Genomic DNA, 21,935 nt, shown 5'->3' with positions numbered 1-21,935 from the left:
TGGTTTCTTTTTTAATAATGATGATTAATGTTGAGCAAGTGCTGACAGTGTGCCAGGCACCAGTCAGCCCCGGGCGGGGCCCCCACGGGAAGGGCCCGCACCATTCTATTGTTCTGCACCCGCTATGAGCCAGGCCTTGTGTGTGGTCCTAGTTAGACATGGAGCAGACAAGCCCCAGAATTACCAGGTTTAGCAAAGAACCGAGGCCAGGGTTAGGATTACATGGATTGAGTGAGGGGTCTCCTTCCACAGCCCCAAACACGCACGTGCTTCTCTCTGTTGCACGCAGAAGCCGTGGATCCTGTGTTTTTGTTGTCAGTTGTCTTCTTTGCACAGTCTGACCCTTTATCTCTTGCACTGATATGATGAGATTCTGGAGGGCTGTGTTCTTGGTTGTCATCAAGCCGTGTCCCAAACCCCCAATTCCTTTGTGGTACTGACTCTGCAGAGGTTCTATTAAGTGACGATGTTCACTCAGAGCTGTGGGAAGAGCTGTCTGTGCGGAGCGGGGGCTCCCGGATTCGAGAGGAGACTGCAGAGCAAGGGATGCTCTGCTGACCAGCCTTGCAGAGGCCCGTGCATCGGGCTTAGCCCTGCTGCTGTCGTCCACACCCATCTGATGGCATGGCTAATGGGACACAGTCTGTGTCCTTAGGTCTCTAGGGACTGGCCCTAATTTTCATTCAGGCCTGTGTTTCCTTTCCTCAAACGTCGGCTTTAAAAATGTCCCATAATTTGGCTTAGGTCGAAACCATTGTTTGTTTTGGGGGCGTTGGGGGTGCTGACTCTCTCAGGGTGAACATTTTTACTAGTGGTCAAAGCTGGGAACAGTTGTCAGGGCTGCTTTTGCATATAACCTCCGGTATCATTTTCCTTTTCTTTCCATACCCCCCTTTTTATTTTTCTCTTCCCTTCCCACTCTTCCCTGACTGTGCAGACACCCATGCTCATTGCTTAACCCTGCTGGTGGCAGGCGGGTTCCTGACCCCTCTCCCTGGGGGACAGTGTACATGGAGCCCCCACCTCAGTGGCTTCCCTCTGCAGCTGAGCCCACTGATGTAGGGAGGAGTGGCCCATCTCCTGACCCCTGACCCTGGCCTGTCTTCGTTAATTAGAGCACATTGATTTATTTATAAGCACCAGGTCGCTGACAGAAAAATTGCCCCGTTGCTGTGGGTAGCACAACTGAGGGGCTGGTCTGGCACTGAAGGAGTTCCAGCAGCTGAGGAATTCCAACAATCTCCGCCTGTTCTTATCGTGTCCAGGGTGGTAGGAAAACGTGAGCTCATTATCCAATGGATCTACAACATTTTCTGTAATGCACTTGTCACTGAAACCTTGAGTCTCTCCTCAATAATCTTTTCGTTAGTCATGCATTTCCACCAGCTTCAGTCACCTGAAATAATAAAACAGCTCATGTGCCTCCAGAGTCTCTGAAGTGTGTTTGCCCTTTTCCATTGGCCGACCTGCTGCCAACCCAGGAGAATTCCTCTGTGATATCAAAAAAGGACATGAGTAAACTTCCTGTTTGTATTAAATTTCACTAGTAGTGCCATTCAGTGTTTGTCTTGTAATGCCCTGGACATTTTCTTGTGTTACGTGGTATATTTCCATTTCCTCTCATCAGCGGGAAGCCAGTTCTTGGGATTATCTTAAATTTATACCTTCACTCCTTTCATTTCCCTTTAGAGAATCATGGCTGCGGGGAAATTCGCGAGCCTTCCCAGAAACATGTCGGTGAATCACCAGTTTCCCCTGGCCTCGTCCATGGACCTTCTGAGCAGCAAGTCTCCTCTCGCCGATCACCGCACAGATGCCTATCAGGACGTGTCTATACACGGCACCCTTCCACGGAAGAAGAAAGGCCCTCCTCCCATCAGGTCCTGTGATAGCTTCAGTCACGCGGGCACCCTGCCCCATTCCAAATCCCCACGGCAGAACACACCTCTGACCCAGGACATCATCCAGGAGCACCCACGGCAGGACTGGAAAGGCGAAGTCTTCACCTCCAGGTAACTTCTTACATTTCATGAGGGAAAATGACTTGTCTTAAATAGCTTTTTTAAAAAGTCATCTTATAAGGGGAAATGTCAAACATGTACAAAGGAGAGCACATAGTTTAATGAGCTTCCATGGGCCCATCACCCAGCTTCAGCAGTTATCTACTCATGGCCAGCTCTGCTCTGTCTGTTTCCCCACCCACTTTCCTTCCTCTGGTATTATTTTGAAACAAATCTCAGACCTCATTTTATTTTTATCTGTGAATATTTTGGTATGTGTCTTTCAGAGATAAGGACTTACTTTAAAATATATGTAATCATAATACTAAAAATGATAACACCTAAAATGAACCATTTAAAAAATATATATTTTTATTGATTTCAGAGAGGAAGGGAGAGGGAGAGAGAGACAGAAACATCAACGATGAGAATCACTGATTGGCTGCCTCCTACATAGCCCCTATGGGGGATTAAGCCGGCAACCCGGGCATGTGCCCTGACAGGGAATCGCACAGTGACCTCCTGGTTCATAGGTCAGTGTTCAACCACTGAGCCACACCTGCCAGGCAAATGAACCACTTTTAATATGATCTAATATTTGAGAGTATTTTCAAAGCCAACTTTCTAAATCATTGAGTCTTTCAAAAAGAAGCAGAAGTTTGGTGTGCTGTTTTTTTATTATAACATCAGATTCTAAACTACATCCATCCAATGCTAAAGAGATGCCAGGATGTCTATAAATTAGGACCTGTGTCTCCTTGTATTTAGTTGTAACTTGATGAAATAAAATTTTGTGTGGACCCATCATCAGGTCAGCTACAGAATACAGTAGAATTTATTTCTCCCTCCTTCCATCGGGATGTGGGTAAATAAGCCTTACGATGTAAAGGCTTCTCTGGGTTTGTAAGCGGCCTGGCTGTGATTGGTTTCTGTTCGTTCAGAGCTCATTTGGAAACTGCACACCCTTTCCTGTTGGAAGATAAGCAATCTGTGATGCTAGCGGGCAAAGACGGGGAGTGGTTTCTTCTCCTATATTTCCTGGTGTCTCTCCTTCTGTCCAATCCTGTAGCAAAGAAGGCCACTTTGATCCTGCCTCATTGATTTGTTCAATATCTGTATATTGAGTACCTACATTCATTACAGCACTCTGATTTTATAAGTACCTGTGCTTCACCTGGAAAACTCTGCCCAGCTCCCCTGGGTATCTAACTGAAGGGATAGTCCAACATTGAAGACATTCTAGCAGTCAAAACATTTCGGTAATCTGCTCTTGCCCTTCTACACAGTGGAGAAATATGTGAACTAACGGGATAGCTATGAGACATCTGAAACAGTTTCCTCCCAGAGCCCATATTCTAGTGAAAGACCCAGATAATAAATACAATTAAGTAAGCAGTACATTGCAGATTATAGTAAGTGTTATAGAGGAAAGAGAGGCATATGCTGGAGATTGATTGGGGTTGTGTCTGTTTTATAGGCACAGGTCTCTGAGAAGGTGATATTTAAGCTAAGACCTGCATGATGAGAGGAGATAGTATGGAGAACCAGTGGCTGGCTGTCCCAGGCACAGGGAGAACAAGTGCAAAGATCAGGGGGACAAGTTCGGGATATTTGAGAAACCCTAAATCAGTGGTTCTCAACCATGGCTGCACATTAGAATCACCTGGGAATCTTTTTAAAATCCTGATTTCTGGGCCTAGGTGATTCTAATGTGTAGCCAAGGTTGAGAACCACTGCCCTAAATGAAGCTGGTGTGGCCTGTGGCTGGAGTGTAGCAAATTGGGAGAGAATAGTATAGATGTTGGGAGAGAGCTAGGCAGGCAAGAGTTTAGAATTAGTTTTAGTACTGCAGGAGTACAAGAAGAAATTAAGGAGGCCCAGGTATTCTCTGTAGAAAACATTACAGAGCTCTGAAATGTTTCTGACATCAGACCAGAAGGTTCCCCAGGGAGAACCATTAGAAGGCCTGGACACGCTCTGTTAAAACCTAGGTGGGTGACCTCCCCACTCAGAGAGCCTGCTGATGAGAAGGTGAATGTGGAGGCCCAGCCTGTACACAGCATTGCTCATATCTCTTCGTTGGAACGTAGCAGGTGGGGTGCAGAAGGGGAGCCGTCATTCCTCCCTCTCGTGGAGCTACGAGGCAGCAAAGGAAAATAATATCTGATCACCCCAAAAGAAGCACAAATGCCAGGCTCCACAATGTGGACTCAGAGCAAACTGTTACCCGGCTTCCTGTGGCCACTTTTTATCTTTTAACTTAAACTTTATAGTGAGCTGGATATCTACTAATTACCACACACAAACTCATTTCTTAAAGTTCTAAGGCCCTGGCGGGGTGCCAGCTCTTACAGGGGGACACGCCAGGGGCTGGGTCGGTCATGGAGCCCCCTTCCTATCTTGAGGAAGTTCTTGATAAACATCCAAGGTCCAGGCTGTCAACCTGCCAGGGCTTCAAAGCTTTTTGATTGGAAAACTGACTCGGATGGAGAGGTCTCATCTCTGTAAAAAGATCTAATCAGGGCACTGGGCGCAGGTCCTCAGTTTGAAGTCCAGGTGGTGGGAGACTTAGCAAGCACGGCTGCCGTGGGTTTGTTTATGACTCGGGGCTGCATTCATCCTAAGTCACATCTTTTTTCCTCAGTTTAAAATATCTTATTGTTAACGGCAAATACAGGAAGCAACGAATGCGGAGCTTTTACAATTATGCTGAGCAGGCATGTGGTTGTGTGTCAAAGGATCACAAAGTCCTCTTCCCCACTCATCTGTCTTAGTATTATTTTTAATGACCTAACACATTGTTTTACATCCTCAAAAGTGATCCCAATTTTGAGGAGTTTAAAGTTCCTTATTTTCTTCTTCTTTTTTAATCCCTTGAAGTAGTCCTAATAAGATTATAAGCTGTCTCAATTCCTTCAGGAACAAGCGTGATAGAAACAAAGTTTGTGTGTGAAAAATGAGAGACAAGCAGATTGAATGAGAACCCGGAGTTTCGGGAGGTGGGGGGTGCCTAAGGTGCCACAGGGAGCTACCCGGAGGGGAAACAACATTTCTATTCCTAACTCATCGCTTACAGCCTAGAAGGAGCTGTGATACTCGCTGCCCACTGCTCCAGCTCACTCAGCCCGGGAAGCTGGGAGCCATGTCTATTTGAAAGTTAGAGTTTTGAATCTCTGTCTTCAGGGACCGAAGACTAGTTAGGTCTCCCGTTAATAGGAATATTGATATTTTACAGGGTTTGTTTCCAGTAAACTTTTGTGGCCTTACTTGCTTCTTTTCATAGTGAATTTAGGCATTAATTTTACAACTTGCCTGGATGTCAAATGTGAACACCTCCCTTTGTGTCACATTTGGTGCTGGCATGACGAGAGCAGGGCCATCACCAGGAGCCTGGACGCACTCCTCATGTGTACCCGCCTGCATGCAGAGGGAGCCCTCCAGGCAGCACCCCAGGTCTTGTGAAATGCTCTGATACGTTTGCTCTTTCCCCAACAGGTATGCTTACCTTATTAATCATTAAAAGGTCACTTTTATTATAATTGAATATTAATTGACTATCCACCCTGTGAGATCCCAAGCAAAGCAGAGGAAGTTTCCCCTTTGACCTAAAATGTTGCATTATTAAACTGCAATATAAACATGTCATGTTCACATGAATTATGACCTCTTACATTTTATAGTTTTAAAATGTCTTAAAGGACATATTCATAACTTATCTTGTTTGAACATCCTAACTCTGTGTGAGAGACACAGCAAATTTTATCATGATCATGGGTGATGATGATGATCATCATCATCATTTGCAGTTAAGAAATGGTTCAGGGATGTTGACGTACTAAAGATCAGACCCTAGTGGGTGAGTGAGCTGGGATTAGAACCCAGAAAGTACTGTAGGGTTGTACTCCACAGCCTTCCAAGAATGTTGGCGCCAGCCATGAGCACCCGCTAAGCAATCTTCTTGTGTGGAAAGCTTCAGTCCACGTAGTCTGAATCCAGGGCTCCGACACCCCCTTGGGGAGAATGAAGCTTCAGTCACCAAGAGCCAGGCAGAAGGCAGGCCTGGGAGGGGAGTTGGTCTCCTCATGCGGAGACTGTATCTTTTGGCTTTGTTGTTGCCTTGGCTGCCCTTGGATGTACTTGTGGTTTTGAAAGGTGGCCAAAGCGAGAAGCCAGGGCGCTCTTAAACCTGCTGCTTGATGTCACAGAGGGAGCCTTTGTTCGCAGGCGGAGCGAGGCTTCTCCGACAGGTCTGCAGACAGGATTTCCTCTTGACATTAGCGTTGTTCGCTGGTATCCCTTTGATTCATTTATCTTCAAGGGTGAACTTTTATTTGAATCTGGGACCTTCCTTGGACGGAGAGGGGACCGGTTCCTGTTGTTGGATATCTGTGTTGCTGGGATAACTGAGGATCAACGCTCAGAGACGTTCTGGGTCCTTTTCCCGCCTGTGGGTACGTGGAGGCACGCATTCCTGGGAACAGCTGCGGAGTGCCTAATTCCCTCTGCCCCTTGGCGGTGGGAGCATGTGGCAGGACAATGTGATGTTTCATTCATTTGCATGAATGGAGCTGACTGACTAGTCACAAGTGTTTTAACCGAAAGGGGCCAGGAAGTCTGCGGAATTATCCCAAGTTAAAATCTGGTAGTAAGTAACCTACCATGTCACAGTATCAACTCTTCAAAGCTGAACCAAAGGAGTAAGGCACGGGGTCCGTGCAGACTCTTCTCTTAAAATGGATGTACAGACCTCGCTCTGGGCTGTGTCAGCGCTGTCATGTGAAAAATCGTTTTCATTTGTTCCTCTTCAGAGCCACCACGTTCTATCACCACTGCTTTCTCCCCAATGAAGCAAGTTCCCTCAAACATGCAAATAAATCAGTCTTTTGCCTCAGAGTTAATCAGAAGGATCTAAATGTGAAGATCCACATGCAGACACCTGCATTTTATTTATATGTGGACCTGTCTGCTCTCTGCAGAAGAAAAGTTGGGTTTAGAGTTGAAAAAAAAAGCCCATTTAATAGATTAATAGATTCTATTTAATAGAAGGTCATCGACTGAATTAGCAGAATGGCAATGGCTTAGCAGCCAAGAATGTATCTATGAAGTAATAGTCCATGTGTTGAATTTTTATTCTTAAAATTTCAAAGTTGAGTTTTACTAACATTTTGAAATGCCCCGCGGTGTTTGAATGCAACTGTCGTGGATGGGTGAGTGAATTCTGAAGAATGCGCATGTCCAGGCCCAGTGCCCATGCTGTGCTGAGGCAGGAGCAGCTGGGTCAGGGGTGAGCCCGGCCCCTGCTGGGCATCGTGCTCATCCCTGGGTTGAGGGGGCCCAGAAAATGGGAAATGCCTGTATGTCCCCCAGCTGCCCGCTGTGGTCCTAACCCTCTGCTGACAGGGGTGATTTGAACCTAAAGGCTGGGATCTGTGCATTCTCAGCTGTTCTTCTGGGGAAAGTGAAAGGATTTTTTAAAAAACTGATTGCAAACCACAACTAAGAAAACAATCAGAGATTACACAATGTCGTCATGCCCAACATTTTTTCTGGGTTCTACCTTCCAGCCCCCAACACACACCTTAGACAGGCCTGCTTTAAATCACTATTTTCCAGGCCGCCTTCAAGCTGTTTGGGAAAGGTCAGGTTTTTAGTCTTCTGAGAGTCAGAAACTCTGAGAGTTTTTTGCATCCCTCAGTACCTATGGAAACGTATTGTAAGCAGAAGGTGCTGTGTAGGTACAAATGATTCGCACTCTTATTACATGTGGGTTTTGGTTCCATCCCAGACTAGTCAGAAGGATGGAAGCTGGAGAGGTTGTAGTTGCTGTTGTTGATTGGAAAGAGACCGAAGCCATGGGCTTGGGACTGCAGCCACAAGAACGATAAGCCCTCAGGCCACCCTGCTGTTCGCAGCTCTGTAGTGCTGTCACCACCCAGTCTGCCCCTGAGAGACTGGCTGTTGGACTGAATGCAGAATTTCACGCTCTTCTTGGAGGTCTCAAAGATAAGCTCTCGTGGTCTTCTGGTTTTACGTGTTGTACTGTTATTTATAAATTATAGAAGTCGGAGAAACCTTTCATAATCGACCCAGTCGTTGGGCAGCCTGGACTCTCTGTGGTCCAGATTCACCTGCAAACGTAGTGTCCAGAGGTAAGATAACTCCAGCTGTGGGGAGAAGGAGAAAACGCAACGCAGGCAACCCGGAGGTCTCCGTTCATGTCCCTGCTTTTCCACTTATTAGATGTATGAACTAGGGCAAGTTCTAAACTATAAAATGGGGATGAAATACTCCCATCTGAGAAGTGTTGCACTACAAATGAAGGCTCCGCTGAATGTCAACACTGATTTTCACATGAGTTTTCTGAGGTCTGGTTGGAGCAGGTCACTGCTCTCAGCTCCCACCTGGTCACCAGCAGTTTATCCTCCTCCTGCCCCAACTCTGCTGAGTGACACCTGACCGTGAAGGCCACGGTGCCTTGGCTGGGACACTGATGTGGCCGTGGCTATCAGAGAAAGCTGCCAGTGACCTTGACTCGGATTCCTGCAACCAAACCTGGTAGCCTTGTGACCTTGCAGAATAAGCTACTATACCTTTCTGAATCTCCATATCCTCAAAGGGTAGCATTAAGGTCAAGTGCAATCCCATGTGAAGGTACCTGGCATGAAGAAAGGGCTCAGACGTTGGTTTTCATCCTTCCTTCCTCCTGGAAAGCTGGAGCTGGGAGACTCCTAATCCTCGAGTGTAACCTGAGATCACGTTCAGTGCCGGGGGCTCCTGGAGAAGAAGATTTCCCACATGTTGGCAGAGTCTGGCAGGAATGCTCTATCGAGTCAGCCCTAAGCTGCCCTACAGCAATGAGTCTTGGCCACCACTCGTGATTACAGGTATAACCACCTTGCTCTGCACCTTGCTCTGCACTGAAAGACCAGCACACCATTGTGCTGAGACTCAAAACAGAGCCTGTTTTCAGTGGACTGGCCCAGCCCTGGCTCGCTCGTCCTTGTTCTTAATGTCAGTGTCTTCACTGTTTATTCTTCGGTGAATGTTCATTGAGCTTATTTTGTGTCAGGCATTGTGCTGGGTACGGAGTTCCCATGGAGAATGAAATAGATGTGGGCCCTGTCCTTAGGGAGAGCCCAGATTAGGGGGCACACAGGCACACACATCGACAAACACCTAACAAAAGGAGGGGGTACGAGGAAGGAACATCAGGGAGCCCCTTGGATTTGGTGGAGGGAAGGCCTCCCTGGAGGAGGAAACATTTGAAGATTTAACATGAAAAGAGAATGCAAAATACTTCATTGATATTTGTTACGTTACTATGTATTGAGATGATAATTTTGAAATAGTAGGTTAAAGAAAATATTTAAGTTAATTTCACCTATTTCTTTTCAATGGCTACCAGAAAATTTAAAATTACGTTGTATTTCTATTAGACAGCGCCGGTGTAGACCTTGCTAAGGAGTTTGGGTTTTCTCCCTGGGGCAAAGGGAGACATTGAAAGGGTATACGTAAGGGAATAGCTTGAGCTGATTTAGTTTTTAGAAGATTATTTGGCCTCTCGGTGGAGAATTGATTGATGGGGGAAGAGGGGCTGGAGGGAGGGCAGGAGGTGGTTCCAGAAGTGCAGGGAACAGATGGTGGTGGCTCCAGGATGGTGGTGAAGGTGGGTGAAGGTGGGTGATTCAAGTCAAGCCTGCTGATTTACTGAGGGCTGGATGTGCTGGGGTGGCTCGACAGCTGGATGTGTGGGGTGGGCTGTTTACTGTGATGGGGAAGATTGGGAAAGGATCGGGGCTTCTTTGGGTTGGTTGGCTGCTTTTTCTTGGGGGAGGAAAGATAGCAGAGAACGGAGACCTCTGTTTGGGTGTGCTGGTCTGACATGCATGCAGGTCTACGTGGGGATGTGCACCACCACTTGGTAGTATGAGCCTGGAGCTCTGAGAGGTCTGAGTAAAAGTTATGGAGTTAGGGGTCTGCGTAGAAATGAAATGGGTGCCATCACCAAGGGAGAGATTGTGAACCAAAAGGGAAGGACTGAAGGGCCATCCCCGAGGAATCCTGGGCTCCCCTTCCAGGGAGTCCGCGGAGGAGGCTGAGCATTAGGTCTGGTGGAGAGCAGAGAAATGAGGCAGGAGCTGCTGTGTTGTTCAAAGGAAGGCTTTTTGTTTCTTTCTTTCTTTTTTTTTTAGATGAGAGACAAAATTCAATATGAAAAGATCGTAAGCATGTAATAAAGCAAAGCACTTTTTTTTTCATATACATGATTTTTTTTTAATACAGTGTTTTGGTTTAATTAAAGCAGACACATCCCCAGGGCTCCCCTCCCTGTGGCCTGTCAGCAGCATGGAGATTGTGTTCCTAAGGACACTATGGATAGCAGAGGTGAATGGACAGCTGCGGTTGGCATTCAGGCTTTTGCCTGTGGGGTGACGGCTGCTTTTGCAAGGTTTTGGGGAGCAGCCACCTGGAGCCGGGTGCCTGCCCTGGAAGACAGATCTAAGGTATATGTTTCTATCTGTTTGGCTGGGTGAAGTCTTTCCTTTTAGAGGCCTTGAGGACATTATCTCAAAACTATAGCGCTTTTATTCTGCCTGTGAATTAGCGAGAAGGAACCTTTACAAACACGCTTTTTTCGAAGGGGATGGGGAATGTCAGGGGCGGAGAGGATGGGGCTGGTGGGAGTGGAGGAAGGGCAGAGAGATACCAGCCAAACAAAGCATCTGCTTTTATCAAAAGTGCTGTGTTTGGACTTAGACAGCCTGAAGCCTGATCCGCTGATGCCAGACCCTCGGTGCCTGCCAAGAGACATACTGGCCTTGATACGGCTTTTCTTCTGACTATTCAGTTGGGCGGACTGCTGCCAAGTTAAGATTTCAGCAGCGGCTTTCAGCTCAGTGCTGTCACTGGAATTCTGCTGAGCGCAGGTTAACCCATGGCCACGTCAAGTTTTTCTCAACCCAAACCACTTTGTGTCAGCCTTGGGTTCCTAGAGACTCACCCTAGTGTCATAGGTAGGACAGTGAGATGGCACTGTTTTAACACGATTAGGGAACCCGCCTGAGGAGACGGTTTAATTGCCATTCTTTTAACACACATCATGAGTACATTAATCGGGTACTGCCGTATTTTAAGATGAGATCGAGATGACTCACAGAAGCAGGAATCGGCTGTTGAAGTGAAAGAAGCAGGAGTTTTTGAAGTAAACAGTCTGTGACAACTAGGGAGGGAAGTGTGCCCTGGTTTGCAGTCTGCTCTGAGCTAGAGGAAGGAAGACTCCCCAAGTCGAGGGAAAGGATACAGATCTCATGGCCTGAAGCTCTGAAAGGGAAACAGTTCAAAACAATGAAAGACAACGTGCTTACCACAATTTGGAAGAGGAAGACAAATGAGATCACCCAGGTACCTTGCGTTGCAGGGTGTGTGAGTGAAGGGCTTTGTCCAGCCTGGGCCGACTCCTGTTCGGATCCCCACTGTGGTGCGATGAGCCAGGGCCATGCCGATGAATTCACTCACAACAATGTTGAACCTGACTGTGTGCCAGGCTTTGTGCCAGGTGCTGGATATTCAAAGAAGGCCAGGGCCTCAACCCGTTTGAGGACTTCATCCCCTAGGAGAAGGGGATGCCCGTTTTGAACCATCTGACCTCGCCGACACCTGTTCTCTCTATCTTTGCTGCTGATCTAACTGACCTAACTTCCCCTTCACAGCGTAGCCCTTTGTATCATCTCACTAGTCCAATGAGAAGTCTGGTTTACTTGACCTCCGACCTTAACATCTTTCAGGTCGCAGGTCACTTTTTCTCCTTGACCGGGTGACTGCAGGTTGTACTTTCTGGGTAACCCTTCCCCAGGGCCTGCCTTTTCTGTGCCAACACTTCCTCTGTGCTGTCCTCGCCTTAGACCCAGACGCAGAAAAGGTCAGGCCATGCAATCAAGGGCCAGATTAGAGGGTGGCCCTGGCTGTAAAAGAACCAGAGTGAGCAGAGGATTGTGAGAAATGCTGAGGTTAACACAAAGGGCTTTCAGAAGTTATGTCCAGAACAATAAGACCAAAGAGAGGGGGAATGTGAGAGAAACAGAGAAACCAAACTGCTGAGCTTCTGTTCGGCTTGCCTTTTTTTTTGTCAAGGAAATGACTTCTGTGATTGGAAAAGGTAGAGTAAAGGTGAAGGAAGGGAATGAGGCCATGACAAGAGGCTCTAAGACAGGCGTCCTCAAACTACCGCCCGCGGGCTACATGCGGCCCGCCGAAAACATTGATCCGGCCCGCCGGGTGTTTTTGCCGCCACTGCCTGTCCTGCTTAGCAGCCGACTCGTCCCCGGCCCGCAGTGCGCATGTGTGGAATGTCTGAGGGACAATGAACTGGCCCCCTGTTTAAAAAGTTTGAGGACCTCTGCTCTAAGACCACCAAGTGAGACGAAGCCCCATGGCCCCAGAAGACTGAGCGCTTGAGGCTGAGGCCATCACACCAGCACTGTAACCAGGAGCTACAGGAAAGATGCAGAGAGATGTTTCAGTTTCCAAAAAAGAACTTGGAAGATAGAGTTAATCTCTGTAATGATAAGATTGACATCAAATTCGGGGGGAATGGGGGGTTTTTAGGACAATGATTTCTTTTGAAAACTTGGTAAAGGAAGCAGCAACCTTAGGAAGTAGCAAGGCTTTGTCAAAAGCAAGTCATACCAGATTAACTCTCCTTCCTAGGGTTACTCTGATGGTAGATTAGAGGAATGTTGAGAAGGTGTGTATGCAAATGCCAATCATTGGTGATGTCTTGGGGTGAGAAAGATTCCTGCTAGATGATAGTGCATGAAGCATGCTGTAGGCTGTGTCCTCAGCCCCATTCCAGCCAATTTAAAAACCCATTTAGACAGTAATATTGACATACAGATCACATTGGTGGATGACATGAATCTTGGAGGAATAGCTAATATGTCAAAATGACAGGTATGAGATCCAAAAATGATCTTGGCATTTTCAAACAACAGACCAAATCTAACTGGAAAGAGTGTAGGGAGAAGCAAAGACTTTCTCTAGAGTCCAAAAACAAAGTAAAGGTATAGGGTTTTTCTCAATAGCCACATGTGAACAACATTCCAAAATTTGGATCACACCAGCCTCAGAGTGAGTCAGCCATATGCTATGGTTGTCAAAAGGGCTAATGTGATTTTAGGAGCATTAATTGCAGCTTAATAATGAGACTGAGAGAAGTGGTCACACTTGGCTGCCCAGGTCACATCCGGTAAATGTTTTTAGCTCTAGACACCAGAAATGGAAGATGAATTCCCCCACTGCAATAGAACAGTGAGCTTCTGTCTAGACCACGCCTCTGCTCTAAAACATATCTGTTGGTTTAATCATTAAGAACTATCCCTAAGGTTCTTTGTACTTGTGAAAAGGAACTTCTCATGTCATGTGTTAAACCTGGGAGGAGGATATAAAATAAGCACCAACCTTAATCCTGTCAACTACTAGTGAAAAAGCCTGTTTTAACAAAGGTCAATAAATGGTGAGATGTAAGAGAATGAATCTCTTCTCATTCATTAAGGTGAAGAAACAAAATATATTGTACTAAGTGTACAGCTCAAAGTGTTATAGTTCTCTGTTTTTAAAGCTACATCCCTTTTTTTAAATTAGCAAAGGCTATTCACATAATATGCCCCCACGTAGAGCAAGAAATATCTCTTTATTGGGACTTTAATGTGATTGTCAGTATCTGTAAGGACCTGAACATCTGACTGCACGCTGGCTGATACTTTTCCGAGAGACGTCATCTCTCCACTCACCAGGCCAGCCCTGTCTTAAGCATCTATTTCTTTCCATCTTCTCATAAACAGATGGCCCTGTGGTAGATGCTATCTGTCCTGGTTATCTCCCTGATTAACCTCCTCCCTGGCCTTTCAAATATGCCCAGAGAGACTCATTTTCAGCAGAAGCAGCCAGCCTCTCAGGCAGTGCCACTTTGGAAACATCTGGTCTCAGTGGTGCTGGGGAGCCTCTGCCTGAGGCCATCACAGTCCAGTCACGGTCCGTGGCTAAGTTACCTCCTTAAGGAGGAACCCCATCAGTCCAAGAAGGACCTTTCTCTCTCGGTTCCCTCTCTTCCTACAACATTATTCTTCCCTTGGTGAACCCATGGAGTGTGGTGGAAGGGAAAGGTCAGGGTCTAGGTCTCCTACACAATGGAGAGGACACACACATTCATTCATTCATTCATTCAAACCAACATTTATGGAGCAACTGTGCCCTGGGGCTACAAAGTAGGATAAAATAAAATATGGTCCCTATTCTCGGGGAGCTCATGGTCCAAGAAGGGAGATAGGCAAGAGTATACATACTATACTGAATTATCATTTGTTGTTATAAAGTTTTATAATGCATAGAAAAGAAGTGTTGAGGAGATGTTATTTCATTAATTCTGTGAGTTGTGGGGGTGGAGCAGGGGAAGGAGTGGTCAGAGAAGGTAGGAATGAGTGGGGAGACATGGGGGTTCCAGGCTTCTTGGTTCAGGGAATTCTAATAGTTTGGATGTGTTGGAGTGTAAAGGACAAGGAAAGATGAGGCTGGTGAGATGGGCAAGGCCTTAGAACCAAGGATATCATCTAATAAAATATAAAATGAGAATGGTAGACTGCCCCATGTATTAATCTTACCCAAAAGAACATGTGATCTAGTAAGGAATATTGTCCAGTGGACACAAATTCTTAGCAGATTTAAAGCCTGTTACCATGTCTTCCTCCCTTTAGCCCTCTACCCCCCGCCCCTTTTCCCCAGCTGAGATTTTGAGATGTTGATGGAGCTTCAAGGTGGAGGATGGAGGGTGAAGGCACTAGATCCATGGAAACTTCGTGGCCCATGCGTAGAAGTCAGTTTTCGGCCTGGGCGAGTCTATTTTGAAGAAGTACTGTTGATATTTGGCTCTGTTGACTAATGAGTTTGCCGACCACTGCACTAGATCAAAACCATATTTACATGTAAAAAGGCTGCAGCCACAAGGTTGCTGGTGGAGGGCAAACTTTCTCCTGGTTGTTGGGTTCTCCTTTCCTGATTGTGTTGCATGCCCTGGTGCATGGGTCGGTTAAGAATGGTAAACCATTAGACCAGCGGTTCTCAACCTGTGGGTTGTGACCCCTTTGGGGGTCGAACGACCCTTTCACAGGGGTCGCCTAAAACCATCGGAAAACACATATATAATTACATATTGTTTTTGTGATTAATCACTATGCTTTAATTATGTTCAATTTGTAACAATGAAATTGGGGTCACCACAACATGAGGAACTGTATTAAAGGGTCACGGCATTAGGAAGTTTGAGAACCACTGCATTAGACCCTGAGGCTGCAGTGTTTATTCCTCATTGGCCCCACTACTTCAGGTAAACTGACGGCCTACTGGTCAGACACACCTTGCCTTTTCATCTTACATTTCAGTTAAATGTTCTAGGAATGCATACACTTGTGATGAATGAACACCCACAAAGCAAGATCTCCCTAGTCCCTCCCATCAGTAAATTTTAAATCTCTAAAGTGTTTGCACAATTCTTCATATCTAGGAACCTTGCTCTACTTCCTTATAAGGTCTGTATAGATTCTTTGAGTGTTCTGTGTTGACAGTTTTTAGTTGTGAATCATGACAGTTTTATTCTCCCTTTTCCAGTTCTTATACCTCTTATTTCTTCTGCTTATTTAACTGTACTGGCTTGGACCCCCAGGACAGTGATGCACAGAAGCAGTAATAGTGGACACCCTAGTCTTGTTGCTGATTAATTGACTGATTGATTGATTATAGTAATGATTCTGATTCTTCACCATTAAGAATGATACTTGCTGAGGTTTTGGGGTTTTGACAAAGATGCCCTTTGTCAGGTTATGGAGGTGTGTGTTTTCACTATATCTAGTTTGTGGAGAATTAACTTTCTCCCTGCAAAGATCATGAAAAGATGATTTTTAAAAAATGCCTTTCACCCTATCAATCAGATGCCCAAATGATTTTTCTCATGTTAAACTGGCCCTGTATTTTTGAGTCAACCCAATTTGGTTATGATGTATCTTTGTAGATTCTTGGATTCGCTTTGTCAATATTTGTTTAGGATTTTTCATATCTGTTCATGTGTGAGGTTAGCCTATACTTTTCCTTTCCCGTATTGACCTTGTCTGTTTTTTTGTATCAAGATTATAATATCTTTTTCAAGTCTCTTGAAGAGTTGTTCCAATTTTCAAGTAACAAATAATCCCAAAATTTGGCAGAACTTGCTAGATAGTAAAACCATATAGGCCTGTGGGAAGATATTGAACTGCTGATTCAATTTTTTAATGGTCATAGAACTATTCAGATTTTCTGTTTGTTTTTGAGCCTTAGTTTTAATTTATTTTCTAGGAATTTGTTAATTTTTCCTAAGCTTTCAAATTTAGGCATAAAGATGTTCATAGTATTCTCTTTCTATACTCTTTTGTACCTATGATCATGCCCTCTTTTAATTTCAGATTCTCTGGGGAAGAATCTCCCCACCATCATTCAGTTTGTCGGCATAATTCAGTTTCTTATGGTTGCAGGACTGAGGTCTCCATTTCCTGGCTGTCTGCCAGGGGCCACTCCAAGTTCCATGCCATGGACCTTTCACAGGCTCTCTCATCATGTCACACCAACAACAGGATTCCTTATGTCAGGACCCTCTCACTCTTCAAGTCAAGTCCACTCAGATAATTGTCATATCTTAATGTCAGCTGATTTGGGACTTTAATTACATCTGTGAAATCCCCTCACAGCATTCTTAGTGCTTGATTGACTCACCAGGGCAGGGGTCCTCAAACTGCGGCCCGCCGAAAACATTTATCCGGCCCGCCGGGTGTTTTTGCCACCGCTGCCTGTCCTGCTTAGCAGCTGACTCGTCCCAGGCCCGCAGTGCGCATGTGTGGAATGTCTGAGGGACAGTGAACTGGCCCCCTGTTTAAAAATTTTGAGGACCTCTGCACCAGGGGATGGGAATCTTGGAAGGAGGCATCCTCAGATTCTACCTATCACAGTGAGGTTGGAGAGCTGGCTGGGCTCATGCCAATCAGAGCCTCAACACCTGCGGTGAGGACTTCAGGGCTTTGTTCTGAGTGGATGGGAGCAATGGGAGCAGTTAGAGAATTCTGATTGGAGTGGGGGGTTGGGGGGGGGGGCAAGGGGGAGACCTGGTATGAGTAAGGGTCACTCTGGCTGCTGTGTGGAGATGGTGGAGCTGGAGTGGAGCTGGGAGGGTCTTGCAGGGTTCAGGTGGCAGGTGACGGTGGCCTGGACTAAGGTGGCACTAACTCCTGAGCACTTACAGTCCCCCAAATGCACCGGATTGTCTCACGGTCCCATGTGTTTGCACATGCTTCTCTTGTTGCCTGGTCATTTCTCATCACCACCTACCCCACAGCTTCTTCACTGGGACAAGTCCTACTCGGCCCTAAAATATGGCACAGATATTGTAGAAAGGCTTCTTCCTGGTGTGTTTCTCTCACTGACACCCTCTCTCTAACTTGAGCTGTTTGGATCTTTGGCCCTGCCTTCCTCACTTGCCTGAAATCTGCCTGAGGCCAGGGCCTTTGTCTTGGATTCCTGTGTTTCCGTGGTCTGGCCTCGTGCATGGCATATTGTAGGTGCTCCGTGATGTTTGAGGGATGCGTGTAGGAAGTACGGAAGATACTGGGCATGAAGTAGGCAGGTCCGTACTCTTAGGGAGCTTACCTTGTAGAGGGAGAGACCATGTATAAATAAACACCGTGTAGTGAGCTGGGATGCAAACACTGTGCCACATGTGCCAGCTCTGAATTCCTCATGTGTGTGGGTTTTAGGGGGAGCATTTGTCCTCCTCGTTTCTCACATTCCCCCTTTACATGAAGTAACCATTTTATTACCAGTGGTTCCTTTTTGTGTATATCTAGAAGGACATTTGTTGCCCTGGCCGGTTTGGCTCAGTGGATAGAGCGTCGGCCTGCAAACTGAAAGGGCTCGATCCCCAGTGGGGGACTTGCAGGAGGCAGCCGATCCATGATTCTCTCTTATCATGGATGTTTCTGTCTCTCTTTCTCTCCCTCTTCCTTCCTCTCTGGGATCAATAAAAATATATTTTATAAATAAATAAATAAAATAAAAGGACATTTGTTTGGCAACTTGTTAGCCATTACTTTATTCTGTACTATTTAAAGAATTAAATATTCATTCATTTAAAACTTGGTGTGACTTAAGACAGACATAGGGTACTTCCTTCCCTATCTGTATTCCAACCACTTGGGGAAGATCCCTGTTCGGGAAATATTTCTTGCGTATTCAAGATAGAGAACCTCTTAGCTCAAAACAGCAAACACTTATAGATCAAGTGTCCTTTTAAGAGGGAGAAAATCATTAACCTGGTCACAGATGAGAAACAAGCTGAAATAATAAATATATCCCAACTAGACATCCCTCCGTATGCACTCAAGAAAGTGGGATAGTGGAAAAAGTGACTTAACTGGAATAAACACAGTGACGTTATTTAAAACTCAATACACTTAAGGACAAAATAACAGGCGAGTCCGGTTTCCCCCTGCTGCTTTCCTGCGGTCTGTGGACCGTCCAGTGAGGGGCCGCCGGCCTCGCGGGGGGCTGGGGACGCCTGCCAGACTGCAGTTGTAAAGAGAGATGCACACAGCATCATGGATCCACATGGGTGGGGTTTCATTTAAAAAAAAAAAAAGAAAAAACACGATGTAAAAAAACCCCAAATTTTTATTTATATTGCCAAGTTCCTCTGTTTGTTTTCCAGTGATCTCTGTTGGAGAATATAAATCTGCGGTTCAAGGAGTGTTTGCTGCACAGTCTTGTATGAATAATTGGATATCCTATTTAAAATTAGTGGCTGGGGCTACGGGGCCAACTGCTATGTTTTCTAGCTCATGTCTTCCTGGTTAGCTGGCATCGGGGGCAGGCTGAGGAAGGAGACACAACACTTCTGCATTTAAATATCATTTTAGTTTGGTCCGAGGCAATTATTTTTAAAGCTTTTGGATCTGGAGCACACTCACTCGGTTCTGTTTACGCTCCTTACATTCCCTCCCTTGCGTTTCTGAAAAGGATGAGGAGGAGAATATGAGGACCCCCTAGGGCACCCTGGGAGTCCTGAACTAGAACCTGAGAACCCTGGATTCCCCTCTGCTCTCGGAACAGGGCTGCCTTAGCGGAGTTCATTTGGGGACAGGGTCAAAAGGGGACTTCAGTTTACCCCTGACCAGCGCCTTTGGTTTCCTTCTCTTCTGCCAAGAGTGTGTGTGATGGGGGATCAAACGGAACCCGGGAGTCCATCCAAGGAAGGAGGGGCATTTGGGAGAACACCCAGGCTCCGGCACAGGGTCTGTGGGCGGGAGAGCAGGGTGGTGGGAAGAGCACAGGCCTGCCCTGAGGTCATCCCGTCTCTGAGTGGGGACCTTACAAACCTTCAGGAGCCCCCGGGCACAGCACCTGTCCTGCTCCAAGTGGGTTATCCCACTCCTGAGAGTCTGAGCGGGTTACCCTGAGGGAACTTAGAGAGTTTTCAGGTGCATCGCTAGAGAAAGGGAGAGAGGAACGTTTCAGCTTTCACATGTGAAAGCAGAAGGAGTTTACAGCTAAATCTGGCGAGAAGAGCAGGTCCTGGACAAAATTCTAAAAAGAATTTACCAAGAGAATGACATTTAAGCACCTAAAATAAGAGTTAAAATTGCAAATCATAACTGTATGGTCTTGCTGTTTGGCAGATATCCCCCCCAAAAGGAGTGAAATGAAGCTCAAAAAAAAATATTTGACAGTGTTAGCTGCCAATGACAAAATTCAAGCCTTCAAGTGAAAACGAGAACTTTGGAACATTTGTCTCCTCCACCATGCGCTCCCTGCTTCCCAATACTTATTTACTTCTGATGAGGTCAATGATGACATTAACTTGGCATTCCTTTTTTATGTTATAATGAAATGGGTCAACATTTAGAATAGCTGCATAACTCAATGAACCAGGATTTGCTAGAAGAGTGGGTTACACAATCACGTGTGGCTAAAACAAGGTGCAAGACAGATGCAAAAGAGTAGAGAGAATGGTTTCAGATTCCACATTATAGCCAATGTTTAAGAAACTGCCACTTGTCACGTTTGGTATGGTATCAAAGAATATCCACAAGTAACTGAACCGTCTATTAAAATACCCCTCCCTTTTCCAATTACATATCTGTATGAGGATGGATTTTCTTCATTTATTTCAACCAAGACATGTCTACTTGAATATGGAAGTAGATAGGAGACAGTAAAAAGATTTGCAAAAATGTGAGACAATGTCACTCTTCTCATCATTGAATGAATTTCTGTTATGAAAAACATATCCATTATTTATAAAAATGCTACTTATTTAAACACATAATGGGTTTACTTTTAACAAGTAAATTGATTAAAAATTTGAAAATTTCTCAGTTTTAATTTCTGTGATCAGTAATCAGTAGGTATAATCCACATGTACAAAAGGTCTTTGGGATCCTCAAGAACTTGGAGCATAAAGAGATCCTGAGACCAAAATCATTTGAGAACCATTGATTTAAACAGCACACATCCTATACCAGTGATGGCGAACCTTTTGAGCTCGGCGTGTCAGCTTTTTGAAAAACCCTAACTTAACTCTGGTGCATGTCACATATAGAAATTTTTTGATCTTTGCAACCATAGTAAAACAAAGACTTATATTTTTGATATTTATTTTATATATTTAAATGCCATTTAATAAAGAAAAATCAACCAAAAAAATGAGTTCATGTGTCACCTCTGACACGCATGTCATAGGTTCGCCATACTGTCCTATACTGTTTATCCATGCATCAAGACACGTTTGTATTAATAGAAATTTGAAGAAGATGAGAAATAGCATTTCAGTGGTTCTAACATCTTTCTGCACACATGAGCCTGACCACTGGGCTCTGATAATTAGCATAAGACTGAATGACTATTCTCCTAAAAGTTACTTCAGTAGAAAACCAGGGGTTCAAGAACATTAAGGGGAACACCATGGCCAGAGTTCCGTCGACAAAGTTTTTAGTCATTGGCCGGGTGGTTCCACAGAGATTTACATCTGCAGGATGGGGCCAGGCCCAGCAGGCAGACTCAGCAGCTTTGGGGAAATGCCAGCTTGCAGGCAAAGTGAGTGCCTCACCCCGAAAGTGATGTATACCCCTCTGATGGGAATGCACCCAGGACCTGTGAGCCTAAGCTCTTCGCTGGTCCTTTGGTTCTACAAAGGGACTCATTTCAGAACCTCAGCTGCCTGCACGCAGAGAGCATCTCGGTGCCAGCCTGCCTCTACCCTGTTCCCTGTGCCCTGTGAGCTGCCTTCACCGGGCAGTCAAGCCAGGCCAAGAAGGGCTTCCCACCCCCAAACTGGTTGTGTCTCTGAGCTGTGGCTTGGCTGCTGCTGTTCTAGGGAGTAGACCTGCTGACTCCCAGAGTCTCTCCAAAGCCCTGGATGCAGCCAAACCTGCAGATGGCTGCTTGTTGGAGTGCCCCCTGCCTTCAGGCGGACGAGTTCTTGATGTAGATATGCTAAGACGCCTCCTTAAGAAGATGAGTTTTACAGGCTTCGGAGCCATCGTGTCCTTTCAAAATGATCGCACTGTGCAGGGCCAGGTTGTTTCGAAGTTTAGGCCTCTGGAGGCAGCTGTCTCTGTACATCCTCGTTGAGGGGCCCGCCTTGCTGTAACTCCGAAAGCACTGGAAGCATCGGTCTCAGGTCTCGACCCCCCTTCCCTTTGCCTTAGTCAGACCCTCTTCCGCTTTCTATAGTAAGAGCATCCTCAGTGCCATCGCTGCTGTTTAATTGTCTGGTCAGCCCTAGCGTTTTATTATGATAAACACGAGCAGACAGTAGGTGGGGAGAGAAACAAATAATTGAGCACCAAAGAAAATTAGGGCGAATTG

At 45.8% G+C, this 21,935-nt stretch overlaps 1 protein-coding gene across 4 annotated transcripts in view; it reads left to right on the top strand.

Annotated features, from left to right (window-relative positions):
- BCAR3 (BCAR3 adaptor protein, NSP family member) overlaps positions 1–21,935 on the top strand; it is a 105,924-nt gene that overhangs the window by 7,720 nt on the left and 76,269 nt on the right. For all 4 annotated transcript variants that reach the window (XM_070405624.1, XM_070405625.1, XM_070405626.1 and 1 more), the window contains one exon: positions 1,690–2,012. In XM_070405624.1, coding sequence (XP_070261725.1) covers positions 1,696–2,012 — 317 coding nt within the window. In that variant the 5' untranslated portion in view covers positions 1,690–1,695. Of the gene's footprint in view, positions 1–1,689; positions 2,013–21,935 lie in introns of those variants that run through there.

Source organism: Myotis yumanensis, unplaced genomic scaffold (assembly GCF_028538775.1).
Source record: "Myotis yumanensis isolate MYYU_CA2020_CCGP unplaced genomic scaffold, mMyoYum1.0.hap1 SCAF_2, whole genome shotgun sequence".
NCBI classification, from domain to species: domain Eukaryota; kingdom Metazoa; phylum Chordata; class Mammalia; order Chiroptera; family Vespertilionidae; genus Myotis; species Myotis yumanensis.
The sequence above is the reverse complement of the archived record's forward strand: the minus strand, read 5'-3'. Positions and strand labels throughout refer to the sequence as shown.